At 42.4% G+C, this 24,512-nt stretch overlaps 1 protein-coding gene across 1 annotated transcript in view; it reads right to left on the reverse strand.

The window, feature by feature from the left end:
• TMEM131L (transmembrane 131 like) overlaps positions 1-24,512 on the reverse strand; it is a 157,684-nt gene that overhangs the window by 127,429 nt on the left and 5,743 nt on the right. The window contains exon 3 of the mRNA XM_080797493.1: positions 20,785-20,828. Coding sequence (XP_080653619.1) covers positions 20,785-20,828 — 44 coding nt within the window. The remainder of the gene's footprint in view (positions 1-20,784; positions 20,829-24,512) is intronic.

Genomic DNA, 24,512 nt, shown 5'->3' on the forward strand with positions numbered 1-24,512 from the left:
GTCTTCAGGTCACACTACCTGAAGCAAGGACCTCCCATGGATAAACACCACCTTGGCGGAAAGGCTCTCCCTGGCTCCCAGCACTCAAGAGTATCAAGGATCACAAGTCATTATTTCTTTATCAGTTTCCTCTTTTTATTGTGAATTTCCCTTATTCAAGATGTCTTATTTTTTTTAGTAATGTACCTTATGGCAGAATAAGCAAAAATAAAAATAATCTTTTAGTCCCAAACAAAAACACGACCATTGCCCAGGGTGTCCTCGCAGACTGCCCGTGTGTCCTGTGGCATACCGGTCATTCTGAGTTCTGAGCTGCATCCCTGGGAGCCATTATGAGGAAAAGACAAAGCAGTATGTGGGGAACTCTATCACAGAACCTGGCCCAGGCTCGGTCAACATTAGTACCTTTTGTTACCCTTGCTTCGGGTAGAGTCACCTGAAGAGTGGGAAGTGGTCTTCTCGGACAAGAGTGACTATGGGTCTGGAGAAGGGAACCCTAGGAAGGGCTATGTCGTTAGCAGCCGTTCTGGAGGGTGGAGACGGAACTGTCGGAGGGGCCATGACAAGATTTCATTACGAGATTTTTTTTTTTATTGAGATAAAACTGACATATAGCATCAGTTTCGGGTGTACCATATAACGATTCAATATTTGTACACGCGGCAAAATGATCACCCCAGTAATCTGTCCATATTTTTCTGTCAAAAATTCAGTGTCATGAACATCTTTCTCCAATACTTTATTATAACGTTATCTACATGGATGTCCTTGGTATAACTGTTTCTACTTCTTTCCCAACATAAAATAGGTTGATTATATAAATAGGGGAAAATAAGTTTTTTATATATGGGGAAAATATATTTTTATATGTTTTTTATAAATAGGGGAAAATAAGTTTTTACCCATGTAAATATACATTTACATCTTTGTAAACATATCCTACTGTCTCCTCAAGAAACTCTTGAGAGCATAGTATCTTTATTTTTTTTTAAGGTTTTTTTTTTTTTTAATTTATTTGACACACACAGAGAGAGAGAGAGAGCACAAGTAGGCAGAGAGGCAGGCAGAGAGAGAGGGGGAAGCAGGCTCCCTGCTGAGCAGAGAGCCCGATGTGGGGCTTGATCCCAGGACCCTGAGATCATGACCCGAGCCGAAGGCAGAGGCTTAATCCACTGAGCCACCCAGGCGCCCAGAGCATAGTATCTTTAAAGCACACACACACTTTGATAGATGCTGCCAACGTACATGTAACCCCTTTAAAGAATTCTCACAATCTTGTGAGGTGGTGCTCGGTTTTACAGATGAGAGAACAGAGGCTCAAGAACACGCAGCTGGGAAGCTAGCTACTACAGAGATGGGGTCACACCCTGAGCCCAGGGCCTTCCCCACACTAGTTCCAGCTTTTCAAATGCAACAATTCCTGAAAAGAGCAGTCTCCCCTGGAAGCCAGGGAAGTGTGTGGGCCAGAGCCACCCACTGATGTTCCAGCACAGCCCCTGCCCACCAGGTGAGGGCCATCTCAGTCCCACCCCCAGCCGTGTAGGGTGGCTCTGTGCCCCCATCTGTCCTGAATGCCTTACGTATCTTTATTTAACTTTTAAAACAAACTCCGCCACCAGGTACTACTAAGAATATCCACATTTTAAAGAAGGGAAACTAAGGCACAGGGCATGTTGGCAACTTGCCAAAGGCAGCCAGCCGAGAAGTAGGATGTCTGATTCAGATCAAGGTGGTCTGGCCCCAAGCACATCATTTTGCACATCATTTGAGTGACTTCCTACCTTGAGGTTGGAAAAAATACCCGACCTCAGGTAAATATTACCATATCCGCCTATGTCTCACCATAGTATTTCACAGCCCTGCCCACGTGAACACTTCAGGTTCCTGACCTTGGCTCATTTCTTTAGCTTCCTGTGAAGTGGAGGTAGGAGGAAGACAGGGACTCCAGTCCAGCCATCTCCTCCTTACCTCTGCCTGCTGCTCATCTCCCATCCACCACTCTTCCACTCACCTATCCTCATCCCATTTTCTCTTCGGCTCTTTTCCACCTTGCCCCCAGCCCTCACCCAACATTATAGGTATAAAGCCCAAAAAAAGACAAGTAAAAAGAACTAAAAACTTTGCTCAAACATACATTAGTTCATGTGCCACCAAAATCATGTGTTCTTTCTCTTCAAACTATACATTCCTTGAGACTAGAGCCTGTGTTTTTAAGCTACTAGTTAACCAGTACGCTTCTGGGGGCTTTCTAGTAACCATGCAATTCCAGTTTCCTATTACGAGCATATTGCCTTTTAATCAGTAATTACAGCAAAACATTCATTTTCCCCAGTCTAATTTGGCAAGCTTGAGATATTTTATGCATAACCTTAAGACTCAGACCATGATTTAAGCAAAATTTTGTACATATTTATTATTTAATATAAATTCAAAATAGTCACTGAAGATCTGTCCAATTGAAGCATCATTAATTTGGAAAATGTAAATGATTTGGACAGAGGTGAGTAAAAAATTCAAATTTTCAACAAGGTCCCTCTATTTTTAATCCAGGGTGAACTCAAAAGAAAAATATTTTAGTATTAGGCATTTAACAATTAAGAATTATCTACAATCAAACCATCATGTTAATTACAGGTTACCATCATCATGGATGTTTTGATCAGCCCCCTTCAGCTAACTTATATACTTTTACTAAAAACTGTTCTTTTTTAGGGGCACCTGGGTAGCTCAGTAGGTTAAGTGTGCAACTCTTGATTTCGGCTCAGGTTGTGATCTCAGGGTTGTGAGATCCAGCCCCATGTCAGGGCTCCGTGCTCGGCTGGGAATTTGGAGTCTACTTGAGGATTCTCTCTCTCCCTCCCCGCCCCCACATCCTGCCTGGCTGGCACCTGCACTATCTCTCACATAAAAAAATCTCTTAGAAAAAAAAAATGTTCTTTTTAATAACCTTTAGGTCAAAGTTTCCATAACTCCATTCTGCCTTTTCCCCAGTTTACATGAATTAACATTTCAGTATATGTAATTAGATGGTACTATTCTATCTTGTTTTTTTTTCTACTCATCTCAGAATAGAGGGAAACTAAAGGAGGAAATGAGAGCAAGTGAGAATTTTCTAATCACTTCAACTAACATCACACCCATGAGTGTGAGAAATTCAAAGTCTGGTGGCTTGATCCCTGGACTCTGGTCTCAGCCCCAACACCTCTCATTTGTGGTGAGAACTGAAACCTTGAGAGGCATGAGACTCAAAAGTCAGGGTAAAATTGAAAGAAGGCTATTTTCTCCTGGGAGGTTCCTATGAATTAAATAAGCTAGTACTTACTTTAAAAAAAAAAAAAAAAGAAATGTTAAATGTTAGTAAATGTTTCTACACCCAGAATCTTGGTTTCATTATCCCCCTTTTCCAGATGAGATACGATCTACAAGCTTAGTCAGAGCACATGGCCATGTGCTTTAAACTAAAAAGTGTAGTATGTTAGTCTGCATAGAAAACCCAGTATGTGAAGGCATACTTAGTTTTAATAATTAACATTTTAACTTAATTTCTAAATGAATTGTTTAGGCTCCAAAAGAAACACATGCTTAGTATAATAAAACTGGAGCAGGCAGAGTTAAGTTTGGGACTGGCCCATATGGTGCTTTTGTACAAATGTGAGTAAGACACCCTCTCTGGGAGGATGTCACTCCAAGTGCAGCAGGCCAGTCTGACAACCCATGTACAGTGGCATAAAGCAAAATGCTCAAGTCAGCCTGTCCCTCCTAGCACCCCTCCCTGAAGGCCAGAACAGACTTAACATTCCAGGGCTTCAACGTCTATGAAAATTTTAGGATTCCGATTTCCATAAAAATTAAAAGCTAGCTATTTCTCATTTATTTGCTATAATCAGTATGCTAAAGTCTCTTAATCAGGTTTCTACTTTATGGTAGAAATACCATCTATTGAGTTCTGCCAAATATATCCAAAACTAGCCATTACAAGAAAAAATACTCCAAAAGTTATATTGGTATAGAAAACTAATATTGTAATAGCTTAAATAATTTTTTGGTATTAAAAGTCTTTACTCAGAAGACCAAAAGAAACCTTAAAAAAAAAAAAAAAGGTACTGAACTGATTGGGTTAGAGGGGGAAAAAAAGGTAAGATTTTAGGGCACCTGACTGGCCCACTTGGTAAAGCACATGACTCCTGATTTGGAGTTGTGAGTTTGAGCCCCACAGTGAGTGTAGATATCACTTAAAGAAACTTTTTAAAAAGCATTACTTTTCCTTGAAAGATTTTTATTATTTATTTATTTATTCATGAGATAAAGTGAGGCATAGGGAGAACTGGCCTCCCCATAGAACAAGGAGCCCAATGCAGGGCTCCATCTCAGGACCCTGGGATCATGACCTGATCACTCATGGGATCATGACCTGACCTCACTCAACCGACTGGGCCACACAGGGACCCCCAAAAAACATTATATTAAAAAAATAAATACACAAACCATACAAATTGGAATAAAATGACTAATGGAAAAAAATATTTATAAAGTTGTCCCTAAACAGATTTAGAGGAGTAAAAGTGATTTTTACTAATCACCTGAATGATTACAGAGGACAGAAAAATGACATGGACGACTGAGAAGATAACACATAACACTGGTGACTTAATTTCATAAGATTAACACTATAGTCACCATCTATCTGATCAAAATCCCTAACGAAGGGTGTAAACAAAAAACGCGATCAAAATCCCTAACGAAGGGTGTAAACAAAAAACGCCCGCAATCCAGACTCTCCTTTTCTTTAACCACTTTCCTGATGCACTTACTTCCTACCTACTCCCCCTTCTCTTTTATTAGTCACTATTACAGGTGCTCAGGTCTCCTGGAGCATCTCTCTCCTTCTCCAGTTTTCCCTTTTATCCCCAATTCAAAAGCAGGAATAAAAAGACATTGTAAAGAATGCATGTTAAGTGACAGACCTTGAACTCAGCAAGAAACTGATGTGTGTTACTTGGTATCTGTGTGTCCATAAACCCTAGTCCACGTGCCACGGATACACTACGGAACTCATGAGGACCATACCCACGTAAAATCTCTGAACTGGGGTTTGGTTTTGCTATGCTTGTTTTGTTTGCTTTTAGCCTCATTTCTTTTTTTAAACTAGAATTTTGGTTTCCAACAAAGAGAAGTATAACTTTAAGGGAACCTTACTGAATCCACGGTAACTTTAAGAAATGTAGGCAATTGGGGATAACCTTCCTCCCTTAATTATGGTCTAAATGTGGTGAGTAAATGAAACCCCTTCCCAACTACCTTAGCATACTTTCAAATTAAAACGAAGCCCACACTGACAACCCAGGTTAAATGGATTAAAAGATTAAGGCATGGGGAGCCAGTGCTTTCTCCCTCTCTCCCAGTGCCACCACAAACCACCCCAGCCCTCTAATGATGGGAGGAGTCACAGTGAAGGCGCCCAATTACCCATGAATTACACCAACCGTAACCAATTTCAAGATCACAGATCAGACTTTCCCAAAACACAAATCTGCTAATTAAGTTACATGAAAGCCAAACTCACAGGCAATTTGGATGTGCCACTCATCCACCTGAAAGTGAATGATAGAAGTGTCTAGGTTCACGATGACACAGCTACTCTTCAGGGTTACACTGTGAGACACCTAGCCACCTGCCATTAAAATATATAGAAGCAGAAAGGGACTCATCTTCAGGCACCTGCTTCCAGGAAACAGCAAAAGGATTCCCCCACCAAACCCTTAAACGGCTCCCGGGAATCTGCTTCGGCTTGTGAGGCAACCCACAGGCACTCCTCTGTGCTGAGCTGAAACCGATGAGGAAACAGTCGCAGGCAAGGCCACACACAGACCCAGCACAGCGTACACAGCCTGCCAGGGGTCTCAGAAACCACATGTTTCTGGATTCTCATCAAAGGAGTGCAGCTTGATTTCAAGGCTTTGCCCGTGAAGCTTCGGTACATACTGAAATGCTCATCAATCTTCCCACTTACTTCCCACAAGGCAAAAAAAAAAAAAAAAAAAAAAAAATCTATTAGAGAAGATACTTGTTCCTGACACTCGTGACTGCGTAAATAGCATACAGAATTCCCCTGGATAGGCTCTTGCAGATGTGCAAAAAAAAATAAAAGAAATAAAGTCCACTGGAACAAAAGGCCAGGTTCAATGAGCTGGGTCAGAAAACGCACGGGGCCTGCAGCTGCCCCTGGAGCTCTGGCAATCTCAAGCCCCCACGGGTCCGGAAGAGCAGCTCCAGGAAACCAAAAATCACCACCAATCAATTAGAGCACCAGCCCAACAACAGTTATTTCCCAGGAACCCCAGACTTGGGGGAGAGCAGAAAAGGAGATGAGGAGACCCTTACATGAGCCTACAAATGAGTGTGTGTTACAAGTGTACAACTCCCCCGTACTTAAGAACGTGACCTTATTTGAAAATAGGGCCTTGTAGACATAATTTGTTAAGAACAGGCCACTGTGGAGAAGAGGGGGCCCCTCCTTTAAGACAACTGCTGTCCCTCTAAACAGATGGCCACGAGAGTACATGGAGAGACATGGGGAGGATGTTGTGTGATGACAAAGGCAGAGACCAGAATGATGTATGCAAGCGGCAAGACAAGGAACACCGAAGGCTACCAGTAAATGAGCAGAAGCAGAGGCAAGGAAAATTCCCCTACAGGTTTCAGAGGGAACGCAGCCCTGCCAACACCTTACTTCCACACTCCTGGCCTCCAGAGCTGGGAGACAACAAGCCTCTGTTGTTTTGAGCCACCCAGTTTGTGGTACTTTGTTATGGCAGCCCCAGGAAAAGGAATACACTGCACCTGAACTTGGGTTTCCTTCTCTTGCCTTCCGCCATCCGCCCCTCAGCCGGCAAATCCTCCCATGGCACCATGAAAGGGCTGCAGGGAAACCCCAGTCTGTGGTTTGGTTAGGGAATCTCTCTTAAAGGGTCACAGGACAAGCGACGCTATCCTAGGCCCTCATCCAGACTTTATTCCTTCCCTCCAGCTCCCGCCATGTCCCTGGGGCGCCACCCTCTCCCGTCCAAGTGTCCGTGACCAGCGGTGGGGAAGTTCCCTTCCCTGTAGGCGGTGCCGGTTCTGCTTCCACCCACCACCGTTTCTCACAGAATTCTCAGCACAGTTCTTTCAGTTTTTACTTCAATAATATCCTTCCTCATGCCCCAACATCCCCCCTTCGGGCTTACGCACTCTCACTGTCTCACACACACAGCCACGTGCCCAGAGGGAGCAGGGCCAGGAGGCAGATCTGAGTACACACACCAGCCTGTACTGTGAGTGGCCACTCCCATCCAATAACTGAGACTTTCTGTTACAGGGCCAAGGTTTTCTGCCAGACTCACTTCCCTTATAATGAATGAATTATCCCTGAGAAAGTTCCTCCGTTCTCTCCTGGAAGCTGACCTGCAATGGCCTCACCCACCTGTTTACTAGGCGTGCCAGAGCACGGCAGACTCGAAGAGTGGAACCCCACCTTCTAGCCCCATACCCATGATAGAGCTCTTTTAGAAAAATTGGATCAACTGGCTGAAACTTGATACCATCTGAAAAGAATATGTATTCTAGGTTTGCTCAAATACTGGGCCAGTAACAGTAAGCCAGGCTGGAGAGGAAGAAAAAAAAAAAGTAACCTCTGTCTCCCAACTTCCACCCCACTGTTTTACCAACAAGACCGTTTCTGCTGCTCATTATTTAATCTTGAGCCAAAGTAGATTTTGGAATGTTCTTCCTCAGATGCCTTACACTGGACCAAGGATTCCCAAACTTGAACACGCAGTGTAATCATCTGGAGGGCTTGTTAAAACAAGATCACAGGCCCCTCCCCTGGAGCTTCTGATTCAGTAGGCCCGGGGGTAGGCTCTGGGAACTGGTCTAACAGGTTCCCAAGCTGAGCTGATTCTGCTGGTCCAGAACTCCTCTTTGAGAAACACTGCCTGTCACTCCTCCCTGACAAGCCCCAGGCTGGAGCCAGCCGGCACCTCCACGGGCCTTCACACCATCCACCCCCTTTTCCCACACAGGGACAGCCTCAGCAGGGTCAGTAAGCACCACTCCCTGGCGACTGTGTAAACCCTGCGGACCAGGTTGGGTAGTTCACGGCATAGTTCAAGGTGAGCATGGACCATTTTTTGACCTGTGAGATGAAAAGGGAGGTCAGCTGAGGGGCGCTCCTGAGAAAGAGGCACAGGATGAAGGTTCTTTGAACCTGCCTTTGGTGATTTCAGAGGAGGACTCGAGGCTGTGAGGCCTCAGCCCTCCGGCAACCTTGAAGGGAGCTGGGCAGCACCTTGAGCTAGCCACAGAACAGGGAGTTGGAAGAAGCCGGCTGCCTGGTGCTGACGCTCACCTGCTTAGTAAACCAGTCTAGACCCACCCAGCCTCTGGGCTTCTTGTTAGGTGACAAAACACATTCTTCATTGTTTGAGCTGGTTGAGTCAGGGTTTTCTGTTACTTGAAGCCGAAAATATCTAATCACAAAGCAATGCAAACAGGATAACATGCCCATCCAGAGGGCTAAAGATGTCTCTGCGCACATTGCAGTTGTATGTGTTCCACAGAGTAATTCTAAAATACCAGATTTATATTTTCCAATGATTTCAAAAGCCATGCCGCTGAAATGTCAGGGGATAAGCAGCACTTAGAACAGGACAGAAAATGGTGCGGCACCTCGATGGCCCTGACAGGTAAGCCTCCAGCTCTCGATGTCGGCTGAGGTCATGATCTCAGCATCATGGGATCAAGCCCAGCTTAGGGCTCCAAGCTCAGTAGGGTGTCTGCTTGAGATTCTCCCTCTCCCCCTCCCCCTGCTTCTATGCGTGTGTGTGCATGCATGCATGCACATGATCTTTCTCTCTCTCTCTCTCTCTCTCTAATAATTCTTTTAAAAAGAAGAACAGAAAATGAAAGAAACTCTCTAACACACAGTAAAGTGTTATTGTACTCGAGTCTCAATTCTGGGTCTCCTTTACAAGAGGTAGACTCATTTTTCTCAGCAGTTTGCTAGGAACCATATAATACCAGGGAATTTAGTTACTTAAAAAAAAAAAAATCAGTTGCTTCCACATATCAATCTTAGATTTGGTCTCCTTCTACAGAGAGCAGACTAATTGGGAAAATCATGTTCCAACCTGTAACAGTTTTGTTTTTTTTTTAAGATTTTATTTATTATTTATTTGGGAGAGCACACAAGGGAGGGCGAGGGTAGGGAAGGGGCAGAGGGAGAGGGACAAGCAGGTCTCCCCCCACCAAGGGGGAGGGGGAGAGGGAGCTGAAAACAGAGGCTTAACTGACTGAGCCACCCAGGCACCCCCTATATCACTTTAGATGAAGGTAAACAAGTGTTTCTTGAGAGAGGACACCTCAGATTATGTGCTTTTCTGCCACTTTGTAGCTCTGTAATCTTAAACTGATTTGCTTTTTTCAATCTGTTTCCTCGTCTATAAAATGGGACTTCCTAGTTAACTAAGGACAATGCATGTAAAAATACTTTGTGAACTATAAAGTATAATACAAGGGCAACCACTTATATCCAGGTTTTAATGGATTAACTGGATTAGTGAAACCTGGTTTTGGGCGAGATAGATCAGTCTTGATCCCAGAGGAATTACCTCACCAAAGCTTCACGCTACATACATCTGCCATAACTGTTCATTGGAACGATGGATTGTTATTCAAACTGGACTTCACCTGTTTCCAGTAATTTAGTGGCAGCTAAAGGAACCAACAGCCACAAGGTAGTACAACCCAAAAAGTTAACGATGTACAAGGCATTACATCAACATGAATTATTTACTATGTACGTCTGCACAATGGTCAACACGAGAGCCACACACAACGTCTGGTTTTTACTGAAGCTGTTCTCCGGGAACTACCTTCAAATGCAGCAGTGGCTTTCTTTGGACATTTCACAGGTGGCAAATCATCTTTCCTATAGAAAAAATTTAGTTTTGGGGTGGGGGGGTGAAGTTTTTCTGAAGTTTAAAAGAATTACTGAAGTATAGTTGACATATGCTGTATTAGTTTCAGGCGTACAACATAGTGACTCCACCATTCTATACGTTACTCAGTGCTCACCGCAATAAGTATAGTCCCCATCTGTCACCACACAACAGGATGACAATATTACTGACCATATTCCCTGTGCTATACTTTTCATCTCTGTGACTTATTTTATAACTGGAAGTTTTTACCTCTGAATCCCATTCACCTCTTCTACCCATCCCCCACCCGCTCCTCTCTAGCAACCACCCATTTTTGTTCTCTGTAATGAAGAGTCTGGTTTTCTCCTTATTCATTTGTTTTGTGTTTTAGAGTCCACATATTAGAGAACTCATATGGTATTCATCTTTCTCTATCTGAATTATTTCACTTAGGATAATACCTTCTAGGTCCTTCCATGTTGTCACATATGGGAAGATTTCATTCTTTTTTATGGCTGAATAATCTTCCATTTTATGTATATGTATATGTATATGTATATGTATATGTATATGTATATAAAACCTCCTTTTTATTCACTCATCTCTCAATGGAACACTTCCATATCCCAGCTATTGTAAATAACACTGCAACAAACATAGGGGTGAATATATCTTTTCAAATCAGTGTTTTCATTTTCTTGAGTAAATATCCAGTACCGGAATTACTGGATCATATGGTATTTCTAATTTTTTTTTTTATTTTTTTAAGATTTTATTTATTTATTTGACAGACAGAGATCACAATTAGGCAGAGAGGCAGGCAGAGAGAGGAAGGCTCTCCGAGCAGAGAGCCCGATGTGGGGCTCGATCCCAGGACCCTGGGAGCATGACCTGAGCTGAAGGCAGAGGCTTTAACCCAATGAGCCACCCAGGCGCCCCACTAATTTTAATTTTTTTGAGGAACCTTCATATTCTTTTCCACAGTAACTGTACCAGTTTGCATTCCCATGACCAGTACAATGGTTCCTTTTTGTCCACATCCCCACCAACATTGGTTATTGCTTGTGTTTTTGATTTTAGTCATTCTGACAAGTGTGAGGTAGATCTTATTGTGGTTTTGATTTGCATTTCCCTGGTAAGTGGTATAGAGCATCTTTCATGTGTCTGGATGTCTTCTCTGGAGAAATGTCTGTTCGTGTCTTCTGCCCGTTTTTGAATGGATTATTCATTTTTGGGGGTGTTGAGTTGTGTAAGTTCAGTATATATTTTGGATACTAATCCTTCATCAGATATGTCATTTGCAAATATCTCCTCCCATTCCACAGGTTGCCTTTTGTTTTGGTCATGGTTTCCTTTGCTGTGCAGAAGCTTTTTAGTTTGGTGTTGTCCCCACAGTTTATTAATAGGTAATGTTTAGGTTCAGCCCAAGAGCCACATGCCATCCAGAGCTATGTCTTCTGATTGAAATATTTGAACAAACTGGGTAAAAACAACAGGAATTGGCCATGAGGGAAGAAACATATATGGCACTAAAACCTTGTTTCTCCAACTGGGATATGTATGTGTGTAGCACAGAAAATTATCCCATGAGGTAAATACAGCAATCTTCCCGAAACATACATTTTACTGAAAGATTTTTGAAGGAAAAAAAAAAGAACAATCAGTGAGTAATTTTAGAATGACTTAAAATTCTCAATAAATTTAAAAAAATATATATATATATATATTTTTTAAAGATTTTATTTACTTATTTGACAGACAGAGATCACAAGTAGGCAGAGAGGCAGGCAGAGAGAGAGAGGAAGGGAAGCAGGCTCCGTGCTGAGCAGGGAGCCCGACGCGGGGCTCGATCCCAGGACCCTGGGATCATGACCTGAGCCGAAGGCAGAGGCTTCAACCCACTGAGCCACCCAGGCGCCCCCAAAAATATATATTTTTTTAATTTCAAAGAATTTTCATGTTCATAGCGGACTTTTTAAAACTACATCCCCACTACTTAGGAGAAAACATTGGGAAAGGCCACAATAAACAAGACTTTCCCTGTATCAGTCATAAATGAGTTTGCAAAGCAATTCAAAAACAATGGTTCCAGAAGCATCTTTACTGAGCACACCATCTGTGAAATACTGTCTAGACTACTGTAGTTAATTATTTGTGAAGTGGCAACATTCTTTTGTTACACCTACTGGAGTGGGGGTGGGAATCACTACTACTCCAGAGTCTTATTTCATATGTGGAAGACTGCAACAACAAAACAATTTGATGACAATTCATTTAAAACTAGAGTAACGAGCTCCCAGGAGACCCTCTTATTTTAATACTTATGTTCCTAGACAGAGAATACTGCCTTGGGAAATTATATTTCTCCTTTGAACCTTGAAATCCCAAGCTCTGTCACCCTCTTAAGCAATATGAAGTCTGGTGTCCCAGCATATCCAGAATGCCTCCACAGCATTGACCGATACTGCTGTCAGTATACTGGGATTCATCTGAAAAGTACTTTTATTTCTCATCACCGCATCGTGATGAGTAAAGACAAACCAAAGCACAATTCTCCCAGCATCAAAGAAACCTAAGACAACCAAAGTGTCAGCTCATCTCTAACTACACAGCTGTAAGCTTTCTTGAAGATGGAGGTTGGGTTTGAAATGGCAAAACATCCAAGTCTCTCTTTCACTCACAGTGGTACCTTCACTCTGGTCTGAAAGAAGCTCCTCACAAATCTTTTATGTACTTTTTAATACCCATGTTGTCATTTCCATGGGCAAGTCTTCCTGGGCTGTTGAATCTGCCTAGCTCTTACTTCAGGATGTACACCTCACTGAACAGACTTCAGAAGACACCTGACTGTGAAGTATTTGTGACAAGTAGCTGAGAGAGTTGTGAAGCGAGCTGAGAGTCAGACTTTGAGTGTTGGATTAAAACACTCCACCTAAAGGCAATTCCTAGTCTAAGGTAATGAATATCAAGTTTCTGGCACAAGTTATGCCACGTTTAGGGACCATACCCACGCTCTTGAGACTTCGACTCTACTTTATGGTTTCAGGATTGTGAACATTAATGAAATGTTTTGCTTAGTTTTAATCTAGAATAACCCTTTAAAATATACTTGGAATTATAAAAATGGGTTCAAATATCTTTTTCAATATAAAGATATAAATTAGCACAAGCTTAATCACTCCAAAGTCTGTAAAAAAATAAATCTAGAAGTAATAATTTTAATGAAAATCAGAATTAGGATACTGATCCTACTATACTATTTTTCTAATTAATTCTAATTGAGGGCTAAACAATTATACAAATAAGTCTCAAAAGCTTTGCTGAAAATTTCAAAACGTAAAAACAAAAAAACACAAAAAATGTATTTTGTGACTTGAAAACAGTTTTAATATATACCAAGAACCCTGTTGAAAAGTTTGAATTCTAAGAATATCTGTATTAGCAGCTCTCTTATAGTCAACGAAAATTTACTTTAGACTGTGAAGGCCATGCAGACCATGACTGAATGCATTCATTCTGCAACCTTCCCAGGGCCCACATGATTCTGTAGAAGGTACCATGGGGCACACAGCAATAGAGCTAATAATCCATTTTCTTTAAAAACACACCAAGTGCAATGACCTAATTTAAAAACCACAACCTCTAATACTAATACCACTGCTTTGATTTTGATGGCAAATATGGTTTGTGGGCTTGGATACAAAGAACATGTGAAACAATACAAATTATCAATTTAAAAGACTTAAATTTGTATCAGGAGCTTGCCTTCCTTCATTTAGCAGTTCTTCACCTAGATGTTAAGTACTAGGTTGGGTGCTAAGGAATTAGTGGAACAAGACTCAGGACAATGCCAAGAAAGGTGATTTTAAACAAAGATAGGCCCTGTATTAGAAGTGCAATGGTACTATATGGAGCTGGTCAGGTAAGGGGCTTAGCCAGAGAAGAGAAGAGAGAGAGCATGAGTCCATGTGAAAGAGGGAAGGGAGAAGCAGGGGCAGGAAGGCTGAAGAAGTGAGCAAGGCCGAGATCACAGAAGGCCTTCTATGCTATGTTCTAACGTCTACACTTGGTCACAAAGGGCAAGGTTGTGTGTAGAAATAAGGACAGGAAAGGAGGTATCACTGAGATAAATTACTCAGGTAGGAAGGTGGAGAACAGGTTTGGGTAGCTATAAAATGGAAGTAGCAGATCATCTGAAGATCCAGCCACCACCTGGTCATCCACTAGGGTGGGGAGCAGGAAGGAGTCAAGGGGGCATCCTGGTTTCTGGCTTACACAAATGAATGTACGGTGCATAACTGGGGGAGGGCTGAGAAGGAACTGAGCCCAAGAGCTCAGTAAGTCAGCAGCACCTGAAAACTAAAAGGAGCTCTCTGTGGGCAGCTGGACAGGTAAGACCCCTGGCTAGAAGGTACAATCCAAGTTCAAGTTCTTTCTATTTAGGTAAGGCCCCAAGAGAACAGGTGAGATCACCTCGGAGTAAACGACAGATGGGAAGAGAAGAATGTCCACGGTGGAACCCTGGGGAGGCATGCTCAGGTTAAAAAGCTAGGATCCTGTCAACAGGTAAGGAACTGGGGGGTTGTACTGAAAAAACAGCTTTCAACTTCTAAAGGAGAACAAAGAAAAGTGAAAAGCAGTTCCATTCCCTGTGGGGGCTCTGAAATCCCCTTCACTGCCAAAAGGAAGTTTCCCTAGCAATTAAGTCATTTTTGTCTGCAATTATATCTTTCATTATGTTGCTGAAAGGTTAACAAGACTTTCTTCATGTCCTGACTCTTAGGCTCAGCCTTTAACTGATGTAAAAACGGATTCAGGAGAATACAGTTTGCTGCTGTTAACTGATCATATAAAATCACATCAAAAAAACACAACACAATGACAGGTCCCACACTGTACTTGACCAGTCGGTATTTACAACTTTCATATCACCATTTTTAAACGCTGATACACTATACTGTTCACCTCGCCATTGCTCACGCTGTTCACATTCTAACAAATGTACGCCAGCAAGGCTTATGGGAGCTATGTACAGAGAGCCAGATGAGCTTCCCAGAGAGCATTCGATTCCCGCAAGAGCTGAAGTCCGCTCTCACTGGCTCTCATCGCTGAATCCCAAATGCAATCTCTCACTTTCAGCGAAGGAACAGATTACTGCTGGTATTTGAGAACACCCGGGAGGAAAACGTGGACTCAGAGGCAAGAGGGGAGAAAATCTTTCAGATATTGCTTTCCTGGCTTTCAACCAAATGCAATTACATAGCATTCACAGAAGATTAAGTCAAGTTAATACAAACAAAATCTTCACTGAGGCCAATTTCCCTGAAAGCTTTCCCAAAGTGTGTTTGAGATCATAGGGCGGCGACTCCAGAACAGTCCACCCCAAGAGTAATGGTGGTCTGCTTCGGGCCCCACCCTGGGCAAGCTGCAGACTGAGACACAGAGCCCTCTTCAGATCCAGATTCTCACCAGGGATAGATGTCAGTGCCACCTACACTTTTCTTGGGACATCTTAAAACTCTGTTTTATGGCCACAGCTATCTGGAGTCGCAGTGTGGTCCTCTAGATGGTGCTCTCGGAGACGAGGCATTTGTGGTGCAGAATTCCTGAGCATTGCCTCTACTGACTTCGAGTCTTATTTATCATTGAGAGTTAGCATGTGGGGTAATAATTAAAACCAAAAATCACAAAAAATCTTTAAAACCATGTGTAAAGAGGCAGTAATAACTTCCCAATAAGATTTAGGCAGGACATTAAACTAGCAGGGCAAATCTAATATCAGATTATAATCCAAAGCGTAAAATAAGTATGTCCATACTGATATAAATAAATGACTGAATGAATAAATGAGGGAAAATAAACATGTCTCCCACAGAGAAGAACTCCAAATAATTTGTGTAGGTGGAGTTTAACTCCATTCAGTGACTTGCCTCCAAAGAGTGTAGCATGAGAAGAGATGAAAAAGCCAGGTGATTAAGGTCAATATCAAAGCGATAAGCCATGTTGACAGCAGATATCCTTGATAAGTGATGACAATATCAATTTATAGCTGTGGTCTTCCTCCCCGAAACACATACCCCCAATCTAACCAGGAGAAAGAACATCAGGCAACCCCAAACGGAGGGACATTTTACAAAAGACCTGAGGCGGTATTCCTCAAAAGGGGCAAGGTTTCAAAAACAAGGAAAGTATGACAAACTGTCACAACCAAGAGGTCCTAAGGAGACATGACAACTAAAAGTAATGTGGCATCCTGGATGGGATCCTGGACAGAAAAATGACATCAGGGAAAAACAAGTCAAGTTCAAATAGTGCCGGAGTTTAGTTGACGGTAACGCACCAGTGTTGATTTCTTAGTTCTAATAAATGTGCTACCATAATGGAAGATGTTAGCAGTTGGGTAAAGTGTGTGAGGGCTCTATGAGAACTCTCTGTACCATCTTCACAGCTTCTCTATAAATCTAAATATATTCTAAAACAGAAGTTCTACTTTAACTATAGCAAGACATTATATGAGATTTGGAGGTATTTAAATTTTCATTTAAAAAATTTCTCAACAGTGCAGTAAAGGTAAATGAATACTAAGTACTAAGGTGATTCATTTATCTATCACAAGACATTACACTTACAGAGAGAATTCCTGAAAAGAGCTCCAGAACCTACATCTTCAGGAAACGGACACAAAGAAAATTCTCTAATAGTAGCATCCAACCCATGTCATGATCTAGTCTTTACATACGAGGAACAAATCCCAAGGTGGGAGGGGGGAAAAAAGCCAGAAGAAACAAAGAGGAAGAGGCTTGGAAGCCAAGTTAAAAGGAAAGCAACTAGCGATGATGTAAGAGCAAAATACTATAAAATAGTTAATATTGAGAAGATTGAAATATATAAATCAGGGCTGATCAAAATGGGATTCACGATTAAGAAATTTTAAAATCATCCCTGTAGAGGTAACCAGAATTTCTTTTTATATGAAATAAAATGAACTAGAAAAGGTCTGTGGATGGATGGTAGTGAGTGGTTGCACAGCTGTGTGGATGAGCTCGAAGCCACAGACCTGACGTTTAAAATGGTTTAAATGGGAACTGTTATATATATTTCATCACAATAAAAAAATGAAATAGAAAAGAGTATGACAGGGGCGCCTGGGGTGGCTCAGTGGGTTAAAGCCTCTGCCTTTGGCTCAGGTCATGATCTCAGGGTCCTGGGATTGAGCCCCACATTGGGTTCTCTGCTCAGCAGGGAGCCTGCTCCCCGCCCTCCTCCCCCTCCCCCACCTCCCTGCTTGCCTCTCTGCCTACTTGTGATCTCTGTCAAATAAATAAAATCTTTTAAAAAAAGAAAAAAGAGTATGACACAGGTAGTACAGGTAAGCACTTTTATAAATAAAGCATGCACACACATATTCATACATCCAGATATATGTGTATGGGCAGGTAGGTAAGCATGATGTAAAATATATCCCTTACTGTGAGTCACTGTCAGAAAGTTTGAAAGCCACTGTGCTGAATCACTGCCATTCTCCTACCCCATACACCTTCCCTAACAATCTGACACTAGGTAAAAAGACCCATGGAGATAACATCTACTGATACCTTCAAGTCTGACAGGAAACAGAGGAAAGTAACTAGTTCTGACTGATGAGAAAGAAGAGAGCACAGCAATCTACAGAAGGGAACAAAGGCTAAGGCACACAACCAGGCTGCCTACAGGCTGGATACACCCACCCCTGGAGGCCGCCCAGGGCTTCCTAGCTCGGGGCTCACAGTACCACTGCCTCAGGAACGTGTCAAATCAAGTTTGACATTCCTACGAGGCAACCAAACAAAGTTCCTGATTCCTCCCCTACTTCCTTTCCCATCTCAGTTGTCATCCCTCCAGATGCTCAAGCCAAATTCTAGAAGCACTCTGTGACGACTTCTCTTCCCCTCCTTCTCTACCACTGATTCAGCAACTGATGAATCTGTTCCACCCCCAAAATCCATCTCAGAACTTCCCAACTCCCACCAGCCTCGTCTGAACCACCACCATAATCCTCACCTCTTCTTGCTCCCTCCCCCTACACTCAGAGGACAGTGACAAATTCTGAATTTTGCCTTATATATTTATCCCACATTTAAAATTTTATATTATGAATTTAAATGGCTGCAAAGAATGTCATTTCTGCCATATTATAAATAACAGCTTTCTAAATAAAACTCACCATCACTTTTTTTTTTTTTTTATTAGATGGAGAGAGACCACAAGTAGACAGAGCAGTAGGCAGAGGGAGAGGGAGAAGCAGGCTCTCTGTTGAGCAGGGAGGCCGATGTGGGGCTCGATCCCAGGACCCTGGGATCATGACCTGAGCCAAAAGTAGCTGCTTAACGGACTGAGCCACCCAGGTGCCCCAACTCACCATCACTTCTAAAAATATATGCAATGGATGGGGCGCCTGGGTGGCTCAGTGGATTAAGCCTCTGCCTTTGGCTCAGGTCATGATCTCAGAGTCCTGGGATGGAGCCCCGCATCGGGCTCTCTGCTCAGCGGGGAGCCTGCTTCCCCCTCTCTCTCTGCCTGCCTCTCTGCCTGCTTGTGATCTCTCTCTCTGTCAAATAAATAAATAAAATATTTTTTAAAAATATATGTGCAATGGAATCTGAACACTACTCAATGAAATCTACCATCATTCATTTTTTTAAGTAATCTCTATACCCAGCATGGGGCTCCAAATCATGACCCCAAGATCAAGAGTCACCTGCTGTATCAACTGGGCCAGCCAGCTGTCCTATCATCGTCCATATTTTTAAACACACCAATAGGCATTCCTGTATGGCTGGATATTCCCTCCAAGGATTTTTTTATAATATTTTATTTATTTATTTGTCAGAGACACAGCAAGTGAATGAGTAAGCACAAGCAGGGGAAACAGCAGGCAGAGGGAAAGGGAGAAGCAGGCTCCCCACTAAGTAGGGAGCCCAATGCGGGACTCCAACCCAGGACCTGGGATCATGACCTGAACTGAGGCAGACGCTTAACCAACTAAGACACCCAGGAGCCCCTCCCTCCAAGGATTTTAACCTAACATGTACATCATTATGTTGAAAGACTTCTGAAGCAAAACTATGGGTTTCACCTGAAATGTTGGGCTTTTCAAAATATTTCCTGTGACTACTGGGCTTAAGTGTTAAATATTTTTTTCTTCTGAATTACCAGTGTAATTTTCGTTAGTATACAACCGATCAAACCAACAAATTTTATAAATCTTGATAGGTGATTAGACATAAGGAAACAAATTTACTGAAAATGCATTCCTTAAAGAAATGGATGAAAGTGTCTTACCCCCATCCTTGATTCATGTGACTATTATTTTTCTTGTCTATTTTTTTTTTAAATGTAAGCCCTGAAAAAGCTTGTTCACATAAATGGGTGTAAATGGAAGGAGAATTGTTACAGCACTGTCCTTATAGTCTCTAAACTCCCTCACTGTTTATCTAAAAAACACAGTGATCTATCATTAAAAATAACTTCTGATGATCTATCAATTGCTGATTTGACTGTGCCCTTCAATTTTGTGGACAGGTTTGAAAACCACCAGCGTTAGAAAAGAATTTGTTATCCAGTCAGAGTTAATCGCTTCTCCTAACCAATGTCAGTATTTCAAATCACGCCTCTGTTTGCCCAAGATGGAGCACATAGTAAGATGGGGGCTGGGGAAGAAGTCTGCCTTTCTCCTATAAAGTAGAAAAGAGAGATCACAAAAGAGGAGGTAGGAAAGGATAACTTATAACCTCAGACAGATCAGTTTCAGGAGACTATATGGATAATGAGATCTAGAAGCTGATTCTCTGGAAGTAATCCCTGTGCCCAGTCTCCATGTACCTCCAAGCGACCAGACATCCCGGTCTGACAAGTGACAGAGACTGCTCCACCACCCAAGTATTTTTTTTTTTTAATTTATCTGTTTGAGAAAGCGAGAGAGAGACAGAGAGTGAGCATGAGCAGGGGGGAGGGGCAAATGGAGAGGGACCCTGGAATCATGACAGAAGCTGAAGGCAAACTCTTAACCAACTGTCCCAAAGTATTCTCTTAAAAATCTAGTTTACACCTTTAGATTTACTAGCCCCTGCTTTAAATCCATTAACAAATCATACCAATCTTAAAAAAATAAAACCCAACCTCCTTACTGTGGTTTTTAAGGTCCTACCTTACCTTAGTATCCCACATACCACACTGGCCTTCTCCAAGTTCCTAGAATGCTACCAGCGCCTCCCACCTCGGGGCCTTTGCACCTGCCACTCCCTCTGCCCAGAGCACTCTCCCTTTGTTTGCTGCGTGGCTAGTCCTCCACATTCTCTAGCCTTCAGCTCAAATATCACCTACTAAGAGGGGCCCCACCTGATCTTCCTCATTATTCACTTATCACTGCAATCTGATTGTTGATAATGTAATCACAACCATTTTGTTTTGTTTACAGTAAGGTCTGACTCCACCACTACAGTCAACACAGGTTTGGGTCCTTATTTTACACACAGCACCCAGCACTGTGCCTGATGCTAAACAGGTATTTGTGGAAAGGGGGGCAGCATAAGTACGCCATGGAAAATGCAAGGCTGAATATCGGGGATGGGGGAGATATTTCTAACAGTTTTCTGTACAACTTTATTTTCAAACAAAGACATATTAATTATTAGAGACCACAGACACCCCAACGCCAAAGAGCAAGGTCTATCACTGACCTATCAAACATGTAAACATAAACGTACATATACCAAGACTTCAGATAGCATCCAAAGTGGGCAAAAATGTTCAGAATGCAGGTATTTGCTCCTGTTGTTTTTCTTACCTCTGTTCTTGAGAATGCTCCTCCATATTCTCTTCGGAATCACCCTATTGATAAAAACAAACAAAAAAACATGGTTTAACAGTTATTTCAAAAGAACGCAAAAATCTCCAAAAGAAACAATTCTTAAATTTCACATGCATGATGAACTTGTAACGAATGTCTAAAAACAGTGCCTAGGGGCACTTGGTTGGCTTAGCCGGTTAAGCATCCTCTTTTGATCTCAGCTCAGGTCATGATCTCAGGGTAGTGGGATCCAGCTCCACGTCCGGCTCCCTGTTCAGGATGGAGTCTGCTTGAGATTCTCTCTCTCCTTCTCCCTCTGCTCCTCCCCTTCTTCCCACTCCCTCTCAATAAATAAGTAAAATCTTGGAAAAAATTTAAAAAAATAAGTGAAATAAAAATAAAAATAGTGCCTGATACACAGCAGGTATTCAATGAATATTTATGGATATTGATAGCAGCAGGTATATTAACAAATATTGATTATTGAAAGAATGATACTCCTAAAAGCCATAAATTGCCATGTAATTCCTCAGATAGTGTAAATAAAGTTTCTCCCTGCTTAAAGTCATGACCTAAACATAATCTCAAAACTAGTTTGACATCTCTTCTCTCCAAGAGCCTTTTTTTAACATTTAACTTGAATTGCATAAAATAAAGTTTAATGATAATATAGAAAAGGTAGGGGTGCCTGCATGGCTCAGTGGGTTCAAGCCACTGCCTTCGGCTCAGGTCATGATCTCAGGGTCCTGGGATCAAGCCCCGCATTGGGCTCTCTGCTCAGCAGGGAGCCTGCTTCCCTTTCTCTCTCTCTGCCTGCCTCTCTGCCTACTTGTGATCTCTGTCTGTCAAATAAATAAATAAAATCTTTAAAAAAAAAAAAAATATATATATATATGTATATATGTAGAAAAGGGATTGGTTAGCTCAGAATCCCCTACATGGATACCTGATATATTTTGACATCAACATAAAAAGGCTAATCAATTTTATAAATGGCATAAACATCACACTCAAAAACACTTCCAAAATCCTCTCCCAGACTTACCAGGCCAAAATCTGACCACATGACATATACCAGGAGGGTAAAAAGAAAAGTCACTTGAAACAGAAACACAAGGGTAGATCCAATTAAATACTACGTGTATTTGCCTGGCAGACACAGTCTTGACCATTCTTTCCTGAAGCTCGTCACTGCTGGTTTCAGGAATACCGAGCCTTCCTGGCCCTCTGCTTCTTGCTCTTGGTACTTACTGACTCTCCGCCCCCTGCCTTCCTACTTGTCACTACCAGTCCTCCTGGGCCCAGACTCCCTTCACCAAGTCATTCACAATGTTGATGCAAGCTTATCACCGTGGGGCCCAAATCCCCACCGCTGGACCCAACTCCTCCTCAATCATAGATGTAGATGGTCAGGGAATACCTATCTTTCCCAAGAGCAAGACTTCTCCCGCTTTGGGGAGCCTGGCACCAGGCTGTGGCCAGCATGTGGCAAGTGCCCCACAACACAAATGCCTCTAGCACATATGCATTTTGTCTCCCCCTGAAACAGTAATGATCAACACTGACTTAGCAACATCCGGGGCCCCTGCCAAGTGGTTTCTGTTCTAACCGGTTTCCTTCTGTCAAGAATACCATTGCATTCCTTGACCTATGGACAAACCTTAGGGTCACCTTATACTGCTCTCCTTCCTTTACCTCCAGCCATAAAGACCTACTCACTCAACTGACTACGGTACAGACCTGTGCTTTCTTCTCCATCCTTTCTGCCAGCAAAGCAGCCCACACCATCAGTACCCCAGGCCTCCATGACCAGCACAGACAGGGCTCTTCACTCTGTTTAAGACCACTGGCTCCAGTCCACCCCTTGTGTCTCCGCAAGACGGATTTTCTGCAACATCACTTACGACTTTCCACCCACTTGGTATGGACCCAGCATCCTATATCAAGAGCCTACCACTGCTCCCTAGCTGTGAGTCAGATGTACTCTAAGCTCCTTAACCTGGAACTGGGCAACTGTCAAATGACCTTGACATACCCATCCCAATCTCTACAGCCACACTTCATCAGGAGCTTTGGACTCCCAGCTGAAGCATCAGCTTAAAAACAGTCAGTCCAGTAAGGATCTAGAGGAGGTCCCATTCACACCTCTGCTAATGCAGGCTTCTAAGCGGCCCTCCCAGCCCTAAGCAGGTAACAGACTCCTCCAAGATACACTGTTCCTCCTCCCTCCTCTCAGTTCCTACATTTCAGCACTTGAATGTTATCTCAGGGTAGTACCAGCCTTATCTCTCCACCACCACCACCACCAGGCTCTCAAAGGGCAGGAGCCAAATCTTATAATTTCGCTACCCCACCCCCTTGGCAGTGCCTCAGGGCCCTTGCACTAGCTATTCCAAATCTCTCACTGCTTTCCAGGTCTTCTCAAACGGACCTACTTCAACTTGTTAAATTAAAACTCCAGCTCCCATCACCTGAATCTTCCTCTGGTCTGCCACCATACAGCACTGACGCCTTTCTAACAGACTAAAGAACATACAATCTATTCTACTTCTTATTTACCATCTATATGCCTCCATTAGACTGCAAGCTCCATTAGGGCAGGGGTTTTGTTTTTCTTCACCGTGACATCTGCAGCCCCTAGACCAGTGCTTGGCCCACAGTACATGCTCAGTAAATGTCTGCAGAGCTAAGTACAGTCTAGCTGTTCCTTAAATACTAGTGGATATACACCTCACACCTGTTAGAATGGCTACTACCAAAAAGACAAGAAATAACAACCATGCACTGTTGGTGGGAAGGCAAACTGGTGCAGCTACTCTGGAAAACAGTATGGAGGGTCCTCAAAAAATTAAAAATTGATCTAACAATTCCACTTTGGGGCATTTAACTGAAGAAACTGAAAACACTGATTCAAAAAACTATCTGTACCCCCATGTTCATAGCAGCATTACTTACAACAGCCAAGGTACGTAAACAACCTAAGTGTACACTGAAAGATGAAGGGACAACGATGTGGTATGTATGTATGTGCATATATCTGTGTACATGCATATAAACATATATGTACATATACATATAATGAAATGCTATGCAGCCGTTAAAAAAATGAAATCTATTTGCAACAACATGGATGGACCCTTAGGGCATTACGCTAAGTGAGATAAGTCAAAGAGAAAGACAAATAAATACCTGTGGTTGCTCTCAGATACAGAATTTCAGAAACAAGAACAAAAACAGGGCCTCCTGGATGGCTCAATCAGTTGCGTCTCCAACCCTTGGTGGTTTCAGCTAAGGTCATGATCTAAGGTCGTGGGATGGAGCCCCGTGCTAGCATGGACTCTGCCAAAGATTCTCTCTCTCCCCCTCTGCCCACCCCCCCACCTGCCACTCATACTCTAAATAAATAAATAAATGAAATAATTTAAAAACAAAAACCAAAAACAAATACCAAGCTCACAGATGCAGAGAACAGACCAGTGATTGCTAGGAAACCAAGAAGGCTGGGGAGTGGTGGGGAAAATGGGTGAAGTTGGTCAAAAGGTACAAATTTCCGGTTATAAAATAAGTACAGAAGTCCTGGGAATGTAATGTATAGCATGCGACCGGTGAATAATACTATACCGCAAATTTGAAAGTTACTGAGAATAAATCTTTAAAGTTCTCATCTTAAATCAAAAAAAAGTTTTGTAACTATGTATGGTGACAGATGGTAACTAGACTTACTG

Source organism: Martes martes, assembly GCF_963455335.1.
Source record: "Martes martes genome assembly, chromosome: 2".
Taxonomy (NCBI): domain Eukaryota; kingdom Metazoa; phylum Chordata; class Mammalia; order Carnivora; family Mustelidae; genus Martes; species Martes martes.